This window comes from Notolepis coatsorum, assembly GCF_963971535.1.
Source record: "Notolepis coatsorum genome assembly, chromosome: 5".
NCBI classification, from domain to species: Eukaryota; Metazoa; Chordata; class Actinopteri; order Aulopiformes; family Paralepididae; genus Notolepis; species Notolepis coatsorum.
The window spans coordinates 55,762,807-55,781,943 of record NC_140169.1 but is presented as its reverse complement, the minus strand read 5'-3'; the positions used below and the strand labels follow the sequence as shown (position 1 = coordinate 55,781,943).

General features: G+C 42.6%; 1 protein-coding gene across 1 annotated transcript in view; it reads right to left on the bottom strand.

Moving 5' to 3' along the window:
* The window catches only part of syne2a (spectrin repeat containing, nuclear envelope 2a), a gene marked incomplete at its 5' end in the record, with an annotated part of 351,160 nt that overhangs the window by 155,604 nt on the left and 176,419 nt on the right, over positions 1 to 19,137 (bottom strand). Inside the window, 5 exons of the mRNA XM_084314110.1 lie at positions 2,620 to 2,954; positions 4,220 to 6,287; positions 6,706 to 6,938; positions 10,265 to 10,417; positions 18,846 to 19,137. The exon at positions 18,846 to 19,137 is cut by the window's right edge and continues 20 nt beyond it. Coding sequence (XP_084170236.1) covers positions 2,620 to 2,954; positions 4,220 to 6,287; positions 6,706 to 6,938; positions 10,265 to 10,417; positions 18,846 to 19,137 — 3,081 coding nt within the window. The remainder of the gene's footprint in view (positions 1 to 2,619; positions 2,955 to 4,219; positions 6,288 to 6,705; positions 6,939 to 10,264; positions 10,418 to 18,845) is intronic.

Here is a 19,137-nt window from a genome sequence, read left to right as displayed (position 1 = left end):
AGATTTAATGTCATCTGGCCGGTCGTGATTTTATTGTAGCCATATATATCCCTAGATAGAAAGATAGATAGATAGAAGAAAGATAGATAGAAAGCTAACGACTCAATTTACCTGGGGGCCGCTGGAGGTAGAGTCTGGGTGAGGCTGGGCCGCATAAAATATTCCACACAAAAAGGGTTTCAAGTATTTTTTTAAATTTGTATGGAAATGTATGGTTGAAACGTGCAAACGTTCAAACGCACACACACTAATAAGCATTGGAGGCTTTTAACCAGGGCCAAACTGGGGAAATCATTCAGGCCAGGAAATATAGTGCGAAATATAGCCCCAGTCAGGCCACTTTTTAAGCGGGGGGTCCCCCACCAGGAGATTTTGTGTTACAAAGACTTAATTTCCTGCATTCTGGTGCAGGAATTGTTTTATTTGTACCCTTTAAATGCCAGTGTTTGTGATGACATGACTACAAAAAAAAAGAAAAGTTGTGGAAAAGGTGTGGAAATCATCTGGGCAGCCGCAAAATATCATCCAGCGGGCCGCAATTGGCCCGCGGGCCGCGAATTTGAGACCCCTGGCCTAGATAGACGCACTTCTTCAACCATTATCTGAAATTAAAAAAGAGAAAAGAAAAGAAAAGAAAAAAAAATCTAACCCTAACTAACCTTACTGTCATGCACTTTTTGTCCTAATATACTAACCTACACTGTAACACTCAACACCTTGATGAACATTGTTACTCAGCTGATAGAGTCGTGCCCTTCCTGATGACTTGTCGTACAGAACTTGTAAGTCGCTTTGGATAAAAGCGTTCAGCTAAAATGACTAAATGTAAATGTAGATAGTGGCGCATAATTAATTACTGACAGTGCATTGGAAAACGTATAGTAGCCTATTCCGTAACATTTGTGCAACAAGTCAAGACGGAGATCACATGATTTTTTTTCACATATATAATCTCCTGTTTACCAATTCATTTTTTAAATTAAGTTGTATAGTGACGTAATGGCCTTTGTTTGTGTGGGGACGTGTTGCCAGATTCAATTAAGAACCCATCTAATCCCCTTCATACTGTACACTACTACTTCATTATTTGTCAATTATTTGTCATTTCAATAATTTTTGATGACGAATAATTAAATGTTGTGTATTGGATATAATATAATTGAATATGACTTGGCTGGGATATTTAGTCTTCTTCTATGTTGTCATGTAACATCGGCAAGACTTAACATCCTATAAGACATGGACTATACTACAGAAAATAACAACATATAAAAGAAAGTATATTTGTATATCTTGTACGTGATAAATGTAACATTACTGTATATCTGTATGTCATGTATGTCATAAATGTCATTATGAATTGAAAATGGGGGACCCTGATGTAAACAAGACGAAAGTCTTTCTCTGGTCTGCATCCCCTTAACAATTGTGTGTATTGAGCTGTACTGTACTGTACCCATTCTCCAATCTGTTAATAAAATGTTCAATCAATCAATCAATCAATCAATCAATCAATCAATCAATCAATCAATCAATCAAAAGGGTAAAATAAATCTACCCTTCAGGCCTTCAGGATTTCTGTTGCAACATTTTATGGGAAGAAGTTGTTGCTGTCACATTCTTTTCACACTTTCTTTGGCACGCTGGAGCCTTCTGGCTGGTCTGACCTGCTGAGTCAGCAGCCTCGTTCTGGAGCCAGGGAGAGGGTTTGTGTGGCACTTTCAATCGAGCAACTAGAACGGTGCAACATTGCAAACTGTATTGTATTGTTGGAATGCCTGTTACTTGCAACCGTTTGGAGCCATGGTGGCATGATTGGTTGATTGATTGATTGATTGATTGATTGAAAACTCTATTAACAGATCGCAGAATGGGTACAATACAGTACGGCTCAATACACACAATTGTTAATTAAGGGGATGCCAGAGAAATCCACTTCATTAGTTTCCAATCCAACTGACTCACTCCAACTAAAAAAATCTAAGCATTTATTTACCAAACTCAAAAATGCTTCAAATATTTCTCTAATTATCTTCACACAGAAAAGAAACGAAAAACCCAATTATATCATAGAAAGTGCTCAAATAGTGCATGGTCGAAAGACTATATTGAAGTGGCCGTGGCTCCAGCTGCATTTAGTGAGAAACACACCCACGTAGGGTCGGGACAGAGCATGCCATCGAAACTGACCCCGGTAAATGTTCAACCCCCCCCCCCCCACCCACCCAACCCCCTCCAATGTAGTTTCTTCCCCCTCGAATATATATATTTTCTTTTATGATCTCTTTCTCTGAAACAGTACTGTATATTTGTATATCTCTTGTATGTCATAAATGTCTGGATGTAACAGTACTGTATATCTGTATGTGGTGTATGTCATAAATATCATTATGAATTGAAAATGGGGGACCCTGATGTAAACAAGACGAAAGTCTTTCTCTGGTCTGCAGCCCCTTAACAATTGTGTGTATTGAGCTGTACTGTATTGCACCCATTCTGCAATCTGTTAATACAATTTTCAATCAATCAATCAATCAATCAATCAATCATTCACGTCACTGACATCCTTGACCCTGACTGTAAATAGTGTGTTTTTTTTTGTCTAGAAAAGGCCCCTACCTCTGCAGGGCCTCCAGTCGCAGCTGAGCCTGGACCTCCAGTATTGCTTTGCCCACCAGCAGGTGACTCAGGACGCGGATGTGGAGCTGCTCCGTCTTGGGGGGCGAGAGGAGGGCTTGTCGGGGCACCAGCTCCACCAGGTGGCTGATGTGGGCTTGGAGGACGTCTTGGAGGGAGGTCAGAGCCAGCTCCGTGTGACTCTGGCCCTCGGAGCAGTCCAGGAAGCCCCCCGGCGGAGACAAGAAGGTGGTCTCAGCGCTGTGGAGGAAGGCTATGGCCCCTTGTGCCGCCCAGTGGTAATCCTTCAAGGCCTCTCGAGCCTGGGACAAGCTCTCCTGCATGTGATAGACCAGAAATATTATATTTGCAGAATTATAATGAAAGTATTCAGGTTTTGCTGTGGTGACAGTGGTGCAAATCAATTTAAAGGTAGCTATAAACAAGCACTTATGGACACATATAAGAGAGATGAGCTTGAGCAGTAATGTGACTGTCTAATACATATTTCTCATTTGGACAATTGGATATATAAAAAACTGTACTTTTATTTTATTTTTCATTCATTGTTATATTATTTTAATTTGTATTATTAAATTATAATGTAAAATATTGTAAGGAAGGGGCAGGGCTTGATACGTTTTTTACTTCCCCCTGTTCCTTCTCGAACACTTAGGGCTAGATCCACAAAGAATGGATTGCACGGAGCAAGTTGCACCCTTACTTACAATTCATTATGAATTGAGAATGGGGGACCCTGATGTAAACAAGACGCAAGTCTTTCTCTGGTCTGCATCCCCTTAACAATTGTGTGTATTGAGCCGTACTGTATTGTACCCATTCTGCAATCTGTTAATGAAATTGTCATTCAATCAATCACCGTGCAGATTGATTGATTGAATGAAAGTTGTATTAACAGATTGCAGAATGGGTACAATACAGTACGGCTCAATACACACAATTGTTAAGGGGATGCAGACCAGAGAAAGACTTTCGTCTTGTTTACATCAGGGTCCCCCATTTGCAATTCATAATGAATTGTAAGTAAGGTAAGGGTGCAACTTGCTCCGTGCAATCCATTCTTTGTGGATCTAGCCCTCATTGTATGGAAATAGTCTTTGACTATTTACCTTTTTGTTTTTTAAACTTGTTTTATGTTTCTATGTTCGAGACAAATAAAAATCAAATAAAATCAAATCAAAGACACGTCAACAACTTACAAAGTTAGACATCGTTTGACAGATATGCCGCAGTGATGACAGGCACCTCACATACAGTGCATAGGGCCGGCACGACTAACTTTGGTTGGCACTTTTGTCAGCAATTCTAGTGTAAATCAATGGGGGAGTGATGAGAATTTTTCAGAGACAGGATTCCTCCATAGAGCAACAGCAGCATTGCTAACAAATGCTCACATTTTTGCTTCTAATCGCCAAAACCAAACCACTTTTTGGAAGGAGAGACAATGCTCCCAGTTTGTAACCAATCAGATAGGCTTCTTCAAATAAAAGTGGACAATCTACAATATGGAGGTGCCGATATTAACACACGCAATCATAAAACACTTTTCAAATGTGTATTCTTCAAGAGGTGTTTATCTTACCATGCACGCATGGCACTCCTTCATGGTTGCATCTTTAAGCTTGAACAGCTCCCCAGACGTCTTAAGATCCACTTTTTCTTTCTTTCCCAAAGCTTCCACCACCCTCATTCCAGACTCCATGCTCCTCCAAATGACCCAACACCTGTGCAGCTTGACATCGATGGCCTGCTCGTCCGGCTCCATCGGCTCAGCCAGCTCCAGCTCCTGCCTGCTCCTCTGGAGGAAGTTCTCCAACGCGGGAAGCTCCAGTCGGAAGCGGAGACCTTCCAGAAGTTTCCTCTCGAGGCTCTTGATGCTGTCTGTGACAGTGTGCTCCCAGGAGACCAGGGTTCCCACCGTGTGGTGAATCCTCTCCCTCTTTGAAGCGAGCTGCGACGGGTCCAAGTCTTGAGCGATGGCCTCCAATTGGTCGGCCGCTTCTTGGCACTGAGTCTTCACCAGGGGAAGTTCAACCAAGAGCGTCTGACAAAGTCTGAACCTCTCGCCCACGCTGAACGTTTTATCTTTGGAGCGCTTGATTCGCCCTTTCGCCATGTCCCTGGAATCCTCCATCTGTTTCTGGAGGTTCAAATACTTTTCATGCTCCAAGGCGTGGAGACTCACAGACTTCACTTTCTCTTGCAGCTCGCCAATGACGCCCAACAGGGAACTCCGCTCGGCCTCCTGGCAGTGCTGGAGTTCTTGGACGTGACACTGGTGCTCCATCAGCATGTGTTTCCAGAGCTCCGCAGACGACGACAGCGTGTCCTTTGTCAAAGGGGAGGACTGTGGCTCCAGATCAGCGAACATCTGCTTCAGGCTGGCCTGGATGGAGGCCAGCTCCTGGGCTGAGGACGTCCGCTCGTGGATGATCTCTTCCAGCTCCCAGCTGGTCGTCCGCTCGTGGGCCGCCACTCCGTTGAGTTCCGTCCAAAGGCCTGTGAGTCTGTTGATGAGGTAGCGGCTCTCTGCCGGACTCAGCCCCGCTGCCGTTTCTTGACTGTTCTCCGTCAGAATGTCCACCAGGGCCAACTGGCTCTCTGCCTCCTCTGTGACTAACTGTTGGAACCTAAGCCTCCTTTCCAAAACCTCTATCGAAGCATTCTCAAGGTGGGTGAAAGGGTCTCGTTTGACATGCGCTTCCGCTAGCCAGCTATCCATGCCGGCTAGTTGGCTCAGTAGTTTCTCCCTCTCCACCAGGTCGTCCTCCATGATCCCCAGAGTATGAGCAGAGCTGTCGGCAGTGGTGTTATAGAGTTTCTCTATTGTCTTGAGTGAAGTAAGCACTTGGTCACTTTCCCCCTTGTCCATGTCAGAGGCCATGGCCTTTATTTCCTCTACTTCCACTTTCATCTTGGCCCGTTTAGATAAAATGTCAGATTGAAGTTTCTTCATCTGAGCAATTTGGGTACGAGCCTCTTCGGGGAAAAGAGCCAACTTCTTCCCGCCCGTGATGTGGTTCTGTGCTTGTTTGGCCCATACGAACAAGTCCTTCAAACACTTGCTGATCTGAGCCTGAGGTGCTGAGGAGATATTGCCAATACTGGACGAATAAGTGTCAAACTGGCTCTTGGTGACTTCGAGCAAGGACCTCAGGCTCTGAATAACATGCTCCGTCTCCTCCTTCTCCTTGCAACTGAGAGAGAAGAGGCCAAGGGCCTTTGCTTTGGACTGTAAGTGCAGATACAGTTGGTTACAGATCTTTAGGTCTGTGGCCAAACAAGCTACTTCTAAAGTGCGTTTGATGCCAGGGAGTGTTTGGGAGGACTGTATGAGCTCAGTGGATTGCTGAAGACCTTCAAGCTTGGTCTGAAGCAGCTCAGCCTCTAGTAAAAGGAGGGAGCACTGAGACGAGGAGATTGAGGCGTGCTTCAGGGATCGTTTCACGGCTCCCTCTAAAAGCCTCCACTCTTCCTGGAGATCCCCGATTTGGGCAAGGAGAGCACCCGAACCTTCAGCCTCGCTCAAGTGGGCCGAGAGTTGGCTACTCAACTGGAGCAGCTCTCCCATCATATCTTTCTTCTGTCCCATGGTTTGCAACAGGATGTGCAGCGATTTAGCTTGAAGGGCACTGCTTCCCAAAGCATCCCTGCAATATCCCACAGGAAAGAAATTAGGAGCATGTCTCGATTGATTGATAGCAATAATCAGGGCTTTGAAATAATGGATTACTAAAAAGATTTTGAGTTTGGTTACAAAAGGTTTTAAATGCAATTGTATATATTCTATACATGTAAAAACGCAAAATACACACATTGACACATTTGAAAAATACACATTCATTGCAAGATTAATAATCATAATCTTAGGCAAAGTAATCCAAAAGCATCCAAAAGCAATTTGCTTACATGTCTGAGTTGTTGTGATGCTAATGGCTAATTACGATTAAAGTGACTCTCCCACCCTTGCCAGTAATTATCTTTGTTTAAAAGTCATCAACGTTGTCATCATTAATATAGGTCACTCACAGTCATCAACGTTGTAACCATTAATAGGGTTTTACTCACAGGCTTAATTTTTCGGCCTCAGCAGCTAGGTCCTCCAGCACTGTTCTGATAGCCTGGGTCTGCCTGTGGTATGAAGTGACCTGGTCCAACTGGGCAGCCTTGACCTGTACTGTGGCAGAGGCGTCCAGAAGGGCGGCGCTCCATCGAGCTGCCATGGCCTTCTGCACGTCCGGCTCACAAACTGGGGTGTCACTCACACCAGCCACTTGCTCCAAGACACCGCGTCTGTAGTCCTACAATAGACAGCAGGCAACCACACGTTCGATTATTGTAGGGTATTATACCTGTGTTGGTATATTTTCTTAACTCGCAGGCTCTTAAAAGATGCACGTATACATTATTATATACTCATAAACAATGACAATTGTTAATGCAACGTTAGTAGGTCTTAACCCTTTCACTACCACACTACAGAAGGTGTGGTAGTGAAAGGTTAACCTTCTGTAGTGTGGTAGTGAAATGTTAACCCTGTGTAGTGTGGTAGTGAAATGTTAACCCTTTGTAGTGTGGTAGTGAAATGTTAACCCTTTGTAGTGTGGTAGTGAAATGGTTCATCTCACCAGAAGAAGTCATTGTCAAAAGGCTGACTACAGGAAAGCACAGTGATGTCACAAGATGAACAACTAATCAAATTCTGCTTGTGCTGAGCGGAACAAAATGTCTTCTGGGGAGGAGTATTATTCAAACAGCCTTCTAATGGCTCTCAGTTACCCTGCTTTCTCTGACATGAACCGCTCCAGACCTTTGAGTGAGATCCTGAGGTTTAAACAAGGAGAAGTGTAGGGCCGTACCGAATAGTTCGGAGCTTCATTCATAACTCTGTGAAGCGCTCTGGGTCAGTGAAGAGCGCTATATAAATCCAAGTCATCATCATCATCATCATAACGTTGACATTCAAATTCTAAATCAACATTTGAATCATTAAAAAAAAAAGGTCTATTCATAAAACATTTATCATAAATGATGTAGCCTATCTGCAGCCGTTTGGCGCTCGGCGCTCCATCAAGACGTCACCATCACTTTCGTACCAACCGTGCACTTATTGGATTATTTATGTTGACGAAACTGAGTTTCATTAAAGAAAGTTGATTTAATAAAAAAAATTCTCATTTAATCAGATTAATCACTTTATTCAAATTGAGGATTTTGTTTGAGGATATTTTTTTATATACATTTTTTTTTATGATTACATCATAAAATATGACGACAGACATTCGATGCTTCGTTCGAAAACGTCAATAGAAGCTTCGAATGGAAAAAAATTACATTCGGTACAGCCGCCCTAGAGAAGTGTAAACATCTGAGTCGTCCTTGAGACTGCGGCCCACACCTCATACCTTCAACACCGGCTTGAGTGACGTCCACCTCTGTCCACCTCTGTCCATCCCTGTCCATCCCTGTCCATCCCTGGCCATCCCTGTCCATCCCTGTCCATCCCTGTGACCCTGTCAACCCCATACTAGCATACAAATACACCAAGGAAGGCACGGTCAACTAAAAACACACTTCTTCAATCAATATCTAATTTTTTTTATTTTTTTTAATATATCTTTTCCCCCCTCCTTTTTTCCGATTTTTCTCCCATCCCACTGTTAGTCGTTATGCCAATTCCCAACCCCCTTCCTGGTTGTTGCGCACCCCCCCCCCCTACTGTTGGTCCGAGAGGCCGGAGACTGTCACATGCTTTCCTCCGACACATGTGCAGCCAGCCGGCAGCCAGCCTGGCCGCGCAGATTCTCACCGGGAGAGTGTAACGTGTGGAAGGTCACACTACCTCCCCCCAGATCCTACCCTCGCTGTGCAGGCGCCCCGACCGAACTGTAGGGGTCGCTGTCCACAACGCCCAGGACCCACCCATCAGCTTTCCCACCCCTAACACTGCCAATTGTGTTAGTATGAGCGCCCAGCCAAGCTGATAGCAACGCCGAGAGCTGGATTCGAACCCAGCGTCTCCAGCGTTGATGGCGAGCGCCTTGCCCACTACACCACCTAGCCGCCCTAATTTTTTTTTAATGAACCTTCATACTGTCTTTTACTATCATGCACTTTGCCACTAAATAATCTTCCTTGCCTATATTAATACCTACTATACCAGGGCTATTCAACTGGCGGGATGATTCTGACCGGCCCGCCAAAGATTACATGATAATAAAAAAAAATTAAAAAAAAATATTTTTTTTTATTTTTTTACTTTTTTCTTTTCATGTCAACGTTCACACGCACAATTGAGCCAAAGGTCACTCAATTAATGACAGATTTCATTGATAAATTGAGGGAAAACTTTGCAAGTCGATTTGATGAATTTGACATGTCCAGAGAATTGATGCATTTTGTGAGCAACCCATTTGCCAATGTAGCTGCTATTTCCACAAAAGGACAAGAGTTCCTTGCATCACTTCACATTAATGAAGGTCTCCTGCAACTTGAAATAATTGAGCAAGCATCATCTGCTCTGAAGCAGGCACTTGAGAATGAATCCACCATGGATTAATTTTTTGGATAAAGTGTATTCATGTCAACACATTCCCCAAAATAAAAACGCTGGCAATATCTGTGCTAACAATGTTTGGCTCAACATACACCTGTGAATCCAGTTTCTCTCACATGAATGCCATTAAAACAAGCAACCGTGCCTCCTTGACAAATGAGCATTTGCATCACTGTTTGCGGGTAGCCCTCACTTCCTATGAACCCTCTTTCTCTGCCATTGCCCAGTCAAAGAAGTGCAATCTCTCTCATTAGATGTGTGTATGTAGGCTAGGCCTGTCTGCCCCCCACCCCCCCTGATGTTTGAGAGTTAAGAGTGGACAATAAGTGCTGATAAGATGCTGTGATTTGCTGTTGTTGCACAGACATGAAGCACTTTTTCATAAGCTCAGCTGCACTATAAATGTGTTGATGTTCGAATGTTCAGATGCACATCATGCACTTGTTTGTTTTTTATTTTATATTTATATTGAAATGTTGAAGAGGAGATGTTGCAGTTGTTGCACAGTCATAAATGAAGCACTTTTTGCAGGAGATGTTGCAGATGTGGCACATAAATACTACTTTTGCAATGTAGTTAAATAAAAGTTGTGAAAATGTGGTTGCGTGTTGTGTCAAGTGTACATATATTCTTAGCACGGGGAGGCGCCGTGGCAGTCCGGCCCCTGGCCCCTTGGGTTTCTGACAATGTGGCCCCCTGAACAATTTAGTTGAATAGCCCTGTACTATACTAACATGTCTCTACTATGCACTCATCACTGCAGCACCCTCAGTTTCAGCACTGTTTGATGAACATTGTCACTCAGCTGAAAGAGTTAACTTGTACCCTTCCTGCTGACTCGTCGACGTACACAACTTGTAGTCGCTTTTAGCTAAAAACTAAAAATGACTTAAATGTAAATGTACTCTAGGTTATGTTGACAATAATCATGTATTTGTATTAAAAACATATCATGTTTTAAGTCCAAGCGTCAATTGTCAATATTCCAATGTACAGTTTTGCTTGTACAGTTGTACAGTGTCCCCCACCCACCCCTCCTACCCAACCTCAATCAATCAATCAATCAGTCACCTCTGCCTCCTGCAGCTGACTGGTCATGGCCGCGACGCTGAGCTGGGCGGGCCGGTACCGACAGCCCAGGATGTTCAGGACCGCCGTCACCAAAGCAGCCTCCGCTTCTCGAGGAGCGTCCAGGTACCGAGTGGCGTCCGTGTGTCGGGTCCTCTGTGACAGAGTGGGGAGAAGCAATAAGAAGAAGGCTGTGGGAATAATTAACAACCTTCAAGATTCAAGATGTCAAGAGTTTTATTCATCACATACATACCGGGGCATACATACAGTGAAATGCGGTTGGCCATGCCCGCTTCGATTGTGCAATAAAACAATAGTAATAGTAGTAATAATAAAAAAGATAACGAGAATAGACATGGTAAATACACATGTTAATAAATCGCTTAAAGGCACTGGATCCTATGTACACTCCTATACAATGTGCAGTTTTTCTTGTATGCCCCTATGCTATACTTGCTGTTATACTATGCAATAATCACAACGAGTTATTTTCTTAAGGTGTCCTTTTTTCCCTTCCTTAGTTTAAAGTGTCCTTTTCTTGTGTGTTTAAAGTGACCTATGGTGCGTTTGTGTGGGTGCGAGTGCAGAATGTTGTGTTGTGGGTGTGTGTGTGTGTGTGTGTGTGTGTGTGTGTGTGTGTGTGTGTGTGTGTGTGTGTGTGTGTGTGTGTGTGTGTGTGTGTGTGTGTGTGTGTGTGTGTGTGTGTGTGTGTGTGTGTGTGTGTGTGTATGTCAGTGTTCATTGTTCTGATAGCCTAAGGGAAGAAGCTGAGCCTTTGGCTAGGACGAATTGATGAATGATAAGACATTCATCAATTGAACCAAATTAATTTCGTCGTCGTTGTTTGCCGAGGGGAAGAAATATTTTCCAACTACATGTCAAACTCTTCAAGGAAAAATGGCCGGGCAGTGTGTCAAAGTGTCCTTGAGCAAGACGCTTAACCCCCTAATTTCTCCCGATGAGCAGGTTGGCACCTTGCATGGTCGCCTCCACCGTCGGTGTGAGAATGTGTGAGTGAACGGTTGAATGTGAGGAACAAAGACTTTTAAGCGATTAAAGCACTGTATAAATGCACCATTTACCATTTACCAATTGAACAAATACTTTTCGCCATACACTTTTATTTGCCTAGGGAAAGAAAAGAAAAAAAAAGACAATTCTAAAAACAACGTTTTCCAACTACATGTCAAACTCTTCAAGAAAAGATGTACATATAGAAATATAAAAATTAACCGTCTGTAGTGTGGTAGTGAAAGGGTTAACCTTATGTAGTGTGGCAGTGAAAGGGTTAACCCTTTGTCGTGTGGCAGTGATAGGGTTTACCTTCTGTATTGTTGCAGTGAAAGGGTTAACCATTTGGTAGTGAAAGGGTTAAAGCAGCCTCTGGCGAGTTCTGAGTTGGATACGTTAGGTCCCGCTAATGACCCCACACGAAATCACAGTGGCTCAGCGCTCGTTTCCTGTGGAGCTTCCTGCTCCTTGGGAATACGGTATCTTCACCATCAAAGTACTGTACTCTTATCCGAGCACTGATCCCTACTCTGGACCTATGATGATGTCATACACGGGCAGGGAAGAAATGTACTGTATGTTTTGGAAGGGGAGAAAACCATATGCAGGGGGTAACAATGCCCCTGTTACGGTGATAGGGACACCGTACATCTGCGAGTGCCGTCCTTCGGATGAGACGCTAAACCGAGGTCCTGACTGAATCTCGGTCGTTAAAGAACCCAGGACGCTTATCGCGAAGAGTAGGGGGTTCCCCGACGTTCCTGACCAAATTCCCAATCAGGTCTCTGACATCAAGGCCACCTAATCATCCCTTCCCCTTAATTGGCTGATATCAATCCCTGTCTCCTGAGCCGTTCAGCCATTGTGTGTAGTGTGATGTGTGCCTGGTGCCAGTGTATGGCAGCCATTGAGCCTGTGTAGCCCAAGGTTGGGTGCTACCAGTGGTGGTGAAGGAGGCAATTTCCACCCTACATTGTGGGGAGCGCTTTGAGTGTCTAGAAAAGCACTATATAAATGTAATGAATTATTATTATTATTATTATTATTATTATTATTATTATTATTATTATTATTATTATTATTATTATTATTATTATTATTATTATTATTATTATTATTATTATTATTATTATTATTATTATTATTATTATTATTATTATTATTATTATTATTATTATTATTATTATTATTATTATTATTATTATTATTATTATTATTATTATTATTATTATTATTATTATTATTATTATTATTATTATTATTATTATTATTATTATTATTAATTATTATTATTATTATTATATGGTGTACTAAGTGGGAAACATAAATGCGTTTTACAACTTATGCCTCACATTCACCCATTCACTCACACATTCACACACTGACGGCGGAGGCGACCGTGCAAGGTGCCGACCTGCTCATCGGGAGCAGTTAGGGGGTTAAGTGTCTTGCTCCGGAATTGAACCGGGAACATTCCGAATACCAGACGACCGCTCTACCTCCTGAGCCACTGTCGCCCCATAAACCTATTGGTGTACTGCTATAAAGATTTGTACAATTGCACAAATGTACAACTGATTATTGACACAGAGAACATTTGCTGAGCACATTATGCTATTATGCCATCCTACACACGTCCCACACACACACACACCTGGGAGCTTAATTCAACCCGGCAACCTTCCGTTTAGAGTAAGGGAACTATTTGATAATTGTATACCTTCTTGAAAAATATTTGTCTCACCTCTCTCTCTTTCTCTCTCCCCCTCTCCCTCTCTCTCTCGCTCCCTCCCTCCCTTTCCCTCTCTCTCACTTGTGTCTATCAGTGAACTAGAAGAAAGCACTTACTTTCCCATGCGACATGTCACCGGCTAGATGACCAGAGTTGCTGGTATTGCTCAACAGACCCAGGCTATAATTCTATACAGTGACTATAAGATAAACAGGAGAATGGAATCCAGGATGACACCCGGGTTTGTGGACCTCGGAAGAGGGCAGATGGTGCAGCAGCCGTTAAGTAGGGACTCGGGAGCAACAAGCAGGATCTTGGTTTTATTGTTGTTCAGTTTTGAGAAAATTGGGAAAGACAACCGTGGTTTTTGAGTGAATGTATGAGTTGCATGTCATCGGCGTAGTGGAGTGGATGTTTATTCCATTGTGCTCACTTCTAGTGAAGAGAATATCAGTGGAATTTAACTACTCTCCATTTTACCCCCCCCATGGGGGTCTCCCCACCTTAAGAACTAATGCATTAGAGGAGATTTTGGGTCACCAAAATCCATAGGTGTCATGCATGTTCACAGCAAATGTTGTGAATGTACACCAAATTGGTCAATTTGAGAATATTGGCCGGATGGTGGTGTGACACGAAAGGGCGTGTGGACACCAGCATCAAGAGGGCTCTTCCTGTTGGTGTCATGAATGTGGACGGACAGCAAATTGCATGGCAATTCAGCTAGTACCTGTCTAGATATGTCTGGAGACACACACACACACACACATACAGACACACACACAGACACAGAGAAACACACACACAGACAGACAGACAGACAGACACACACAGACACACACACACACACAGACACAGATAAACACACACACAGACACAGAGAAACACACACACAGACAGACACACACAGACACAGAGAAACACACACACAGACAGACACACACACACAGACACAGAGAAACACACACACACAGACACAGATAAACACACACACAGAGACAGACACACACACAGACACAGATACATACACACACACACACACACGCAAACACACACGCACACACACACACACACACACACACACACACACAGACACACCTAGTCTCACCTTAACACTTGCATGCATAAATACACACACAATTACGCAACACACCCATGTGCGTGCGAGCACACACACACAAAATTCATTAAAAGAGGAAAGAGGAAGAGGAACCGTATATAGCTGCCCTGTTGGACAGGAATGCTCCAGCCCATCAAACACAATCTAGTAACTGGATCACATTTAAAGTACCACGGACTAGTCCAGGGCCCTCATTTATCAACTTGACGTACGCACAGATATGTGCTTAAGCCGTGCGTACGATCATTTCTAAGCAAAGTGTAGGATTTATCTATTTGAACTTGTGCTTGACTTTGTGCGTATATTTAAGCACAGGTCGGACCATGCGTAGTTGGCGCCCGGTGGTAGAATATTTTTACAACGCGGAAATAAGCACTGACTGCGCTCCGCGTAACTCAACTCGTTATTATTTTGCGCATATATTGCAGAAATACGGGAACGTTTTGATTATATTTAAAAGGCTTTGCCATTGTTAAACGTAATAAGTGGAACCCCGAAGCTGTAAGCAGAAAACAAGTCATATGAACACCCACGATATAAACGCATTGCAACGAGAACAGACAGAGGTTATTTGTTGAGTGTATGTGTATACAAAACCCTTGCAATAAATGTGTCTTACATGAATGAAAAGCATACATGCTCTGGACACAGAGCATATATTGTGTGGGTGATATCATGACTTGTATTCTGTGTCAAAGCCTAAATCAAAACGTTCCCGTATTTCTGCAATCTATGCGCAAAATAATAACGAGTTGAGTTCTAACAAAGAGCGTATTACATGCTGGTAGGCTGATAGAGTAAACTATGATATGAATATGAATATGATATGATATAAAGGTATACTGGTCCGTCCGCGAGGATATCGAGGACTGTAAAATAGCGACAGTAGTGTAATTATAACGGGCTCATGCGGGAACAAGAGGCTGGCTTGCTTGTTTGGCACGGGGGGCAGAAGCAGAACACCCACCTCCAAACGCCATTAAATATTGTTTCAAATAAAAAGCGACATACTATTATTTTGTGTCATGTTTCCAAATAAGATTGGCCACAACGGAATGCTTTCTACTTCAATTTGTTGATTAGAATAGATTACCTCGCTCCGTTGAAACTTCACTGAGCTCAGCACACAGACATGATAATAATAATAACAACAATAATAATAATAATAATAATAATAGCTTCATTTTACATAGCGCCTTTCAAGAGACCCATGCAAGGTCGCTTTACATAGATGGGGGGGGGGGAATAACAAAGTAATAAAGATAGTGGACAGACTATGTAAATATGATGATGGGATTCAAGTTCGCGTTTTTATTGATCATAGGCATGCTGTCAGAGTATGATATCTTAATCAAACATTCTAGAACATTTGTCGTCACAGATCATGTCATAATAGAACATAGGCTACATGGCATGGTCCATCGTGATATTGTGTAGACTGTTATTACTGTACCACCCATTGTGACAACAGCCTTGTGAGCTCCCGCACACAAACATGATGGAATTCAAGTTCATGTATTGAAAGGCAGGCTACATCATACATGGCAGTGAGATTCATTGTTCTTGTATATGCTCTCGTATTATTGTTTATATAGGCTACCCAATACTGACATCAAAATAGATTGTATGCCTCTAGAAATCATATGCAGCAGGTAGAAAATTGACGGAAAATCCGTCACGATTTGGAATAAAATTGAGGAGAACTTTAATCCCTGGGTATTAATCAAACAAAACGGAAAAAGGCAGTCATATTCCAGCACGGTCTTTATTAGTGTTTGCGCTGCCCAGGCAGCAATGGTTAATAGATATCATATCTGACATCACCGTACGTGTACACGTCTGTCAGCCTGTCTCATAACACGCTTCCCTCGGTTTAGTCCATTTTTCCACATTTCATGGGGGTGTTCCATTACCGTATATGGTTAATCGGGGCGGTTTTGGTATGCAAATACGTGAAAGTGTGCACGAGCCTCAGCGTAGAAGCAAGGTGATATTTATCATGACAGGTGTGCGTAGGACCTGTGTACGCACGTGTGATAAATCCCGTTTTTTTTGTGCGTGCACACATTCTAAATTCTGTGCTTACGTGTGGAAATAGAACATTTTCTGAGGAAACTTGATAAATGAGGGCCCAGGACTCAGCAGGACAGCATTCTCTTATGCAGCCCCAAAGTCCTGGAATGACATTCAATCAAAGTTAAAGTTGGAAGTTCTTCCTTCCCTTAGGGAATTTAAATGTCTGATTTCATTTCTCTATGATTCATGTTGTAACTGTTTTTAACTGATTGCACTGCACATTGTTTTGTTGTTTTATCTTGTTGTACACTCAGCAGCTCTGTAAATGAGGTGGCCTCACCTCAGAGCTCACCTTAGTATAAATAAAGGTTTCAATCAAAATTACAGTCATCATGCAGGCTGCACGCTGTATTTAAAAAAAAATTATCCACTTTTTCTCCTCTTTTTCTATTTTTCTCCCATCCCAATTACCGGCTGTGCCAATTCTTCCCTCCCCAGTCTTGAACGTTGCTCGCATATGCCCCCCACTGGCCGGTTGTAGGGAGGATAGAAGCCTTGCATCACATGTCCCCTCCGATACACGAGGAGGCAGCCTGTCACATCTTTTCACCTGCCAGCGCGGACTCTTATTGGCGAGGTGTAATGTGTGGGAGGCTCACACTACCCCCGCCATTTCCTGTCTCTGCTGTGCAGGCGTCCCCCAACGGACCTGTAGGAGTCGCTGTCCACAATGTCCAGATTACCACCCATCGACTTCCACCCGCTAACTCTGTCAATTGAGTTAGTATGACGGCCGGCCCAAGCCGGAGGCAACGCCGACAGCCGGAGTCGAACCCGGTGTCTCTTGCGTTGGTGACGAGCGCAATGTCCGCTGCACCACCCAGCCACTGCCCGCTGTATTCTTGTAGTTAGCTAACGTTATGCATTAGCCAGCATGGTTGTGTGATGGGGAGCAGCGCCTATGTTGTTGGATGTCGTTGCTGGTAACGTTAGATAGATTTATATCGTCGTGTTGAGAGAGATAGAGATCATAATGAATGTGAGCAGATTGTGCGCACGGTGGACCACTGGGAACCACGTTAAGAAAAAGAGAAAGAAATCTCATAGTTAAGTCTTGTACTCCTCCTCCTAAAGCGTTTTATATGATTAGAATCAGGAACACATGCTTATGGGACATTAACCTTCTGTAGTGTGGTAGTGAAAGGGTTAAGCATGAGCCAGTCAGAAGCAATTACTGTTTAATCAGTGAATCATGTGAGCGTCTTCTTTCACATCGCCACTGAGTTCCTCTCTCAACAACCTTTTAGATTCGATTAGATTCGATTAGATTAAAATGTATAGGGAGGTCACTTTAGTTTTCAATTTTGATGATGATGTTCTCACCATGATGATATGTATTGTATGTGTGTGTGTGTGTGAATAAATTCAAATTCAAAATTAAATTCAAATTCCCGCGAGGTCCACCCGTATAGGGATTTATCATTGGGAAAATGTATTATCGGCTATTGAATTAATTCTGCCTCATGAACATTGGCAAGCTTTCCATTTTTGCACAAAATGAGTTCCCTTCTATCACTAACACTATTGTTTAAGCATTTTTGGTTGAAATAAAGTTAGTTATAACTATAAGGTTTTTAATTTGTCGTTAAAAAAGAACTACACTTACCAGTAGAGCGCTCAGTCGTTCAGTGCTGTTGCCTAATACACGTCACAGCCATTGTGTAGTTCCTCAGTGAACGAAAACATAAACGTTGCTATTTTGCTACCTTTACGATTAATTTGCGAAATATGGGTATATATATGCAGTAATATAAATATATAAGTGTAAATATGCAGTATATTCAGCCCTCTTGTACATGCTATCATACAGAGCTATGGGTTATGTGCAGGTGTATAAGCAGGTGTATAGAGGGGATATATACACATATAGTAATATAAATATATAAGTGTAAATAATATGTGGTATATTCAGCACTGTTGTACATGCTATCATACAGAGTATATGGGTATATATGCTAATATAAATATAAAGTGTAAATATGCAGTATATCCAGAGTATATGGGTATATAATGTGATAATATAAATATAAAGTGTAAATATGCAGTATATTCAGAGTATGGGTATATATATTTATGTGCTAATATAAATATAAGTGTAAATATGCAGTATATCCAGAGTATATGGGTATATATATATGTGCTAATATAAATATAAGTGTAATATGCAGTATATCCAGAGTATATGGGTATATATATGTGCTAATATAAATATGCAGTATATCCAGAGTATATGGGTATATATATATATGTGCTAATATAAATATAAGTGTAAATATGCAGTATATCCAGAGTATATGGGTAATAAGTGTAAATATGCAGTACATCCAGAGTATATGGGTATATATATATGTGCTAATATAAATATAAGTGTAATATGCAGTATATCCAGAGTATATGGGTATATATATATGTGCTAATTATATAAATATGCAGTATATCCAGAGTATATGGGTATATATATATATGTGCTAATATAAATATAAGTGTAATATGCAGTATATCCAGAGTATATGGGTATATATATATGTGCTAATATAAATATGCAGTATATCCAGAGGGTAGACACATCGCTCGCTCGCTCCCCACAGCAGGCCACCTCACCTGGGAGGAGGAGCAGGATGCCGGGACACAGCAGCACTCACCTTGGTGATGTCACTGTTCTCCACCAGGCCCTGGATCTCGGACAGAATGCTCTGCAGGGGCGACTCCTGCTCCCGGGGGGGGGGCGCCCCCCCCCGCGGCCCACCTGCCGTCTCCATCGCCCCGGCGGCAACAACACCGGACGGCACCGACGACTCCGCCGCTATCCTTCCCCCGGCCTGTCCTCCCTCTTGAACCTGGGACAACAAAAGAGACAAGTTGCTCTCCCCTGGGTGATAATAACAGGGCCGCTCTCTCTCTCCTCGATAGCGCTGCCGGCTTGACGTCTTCCCC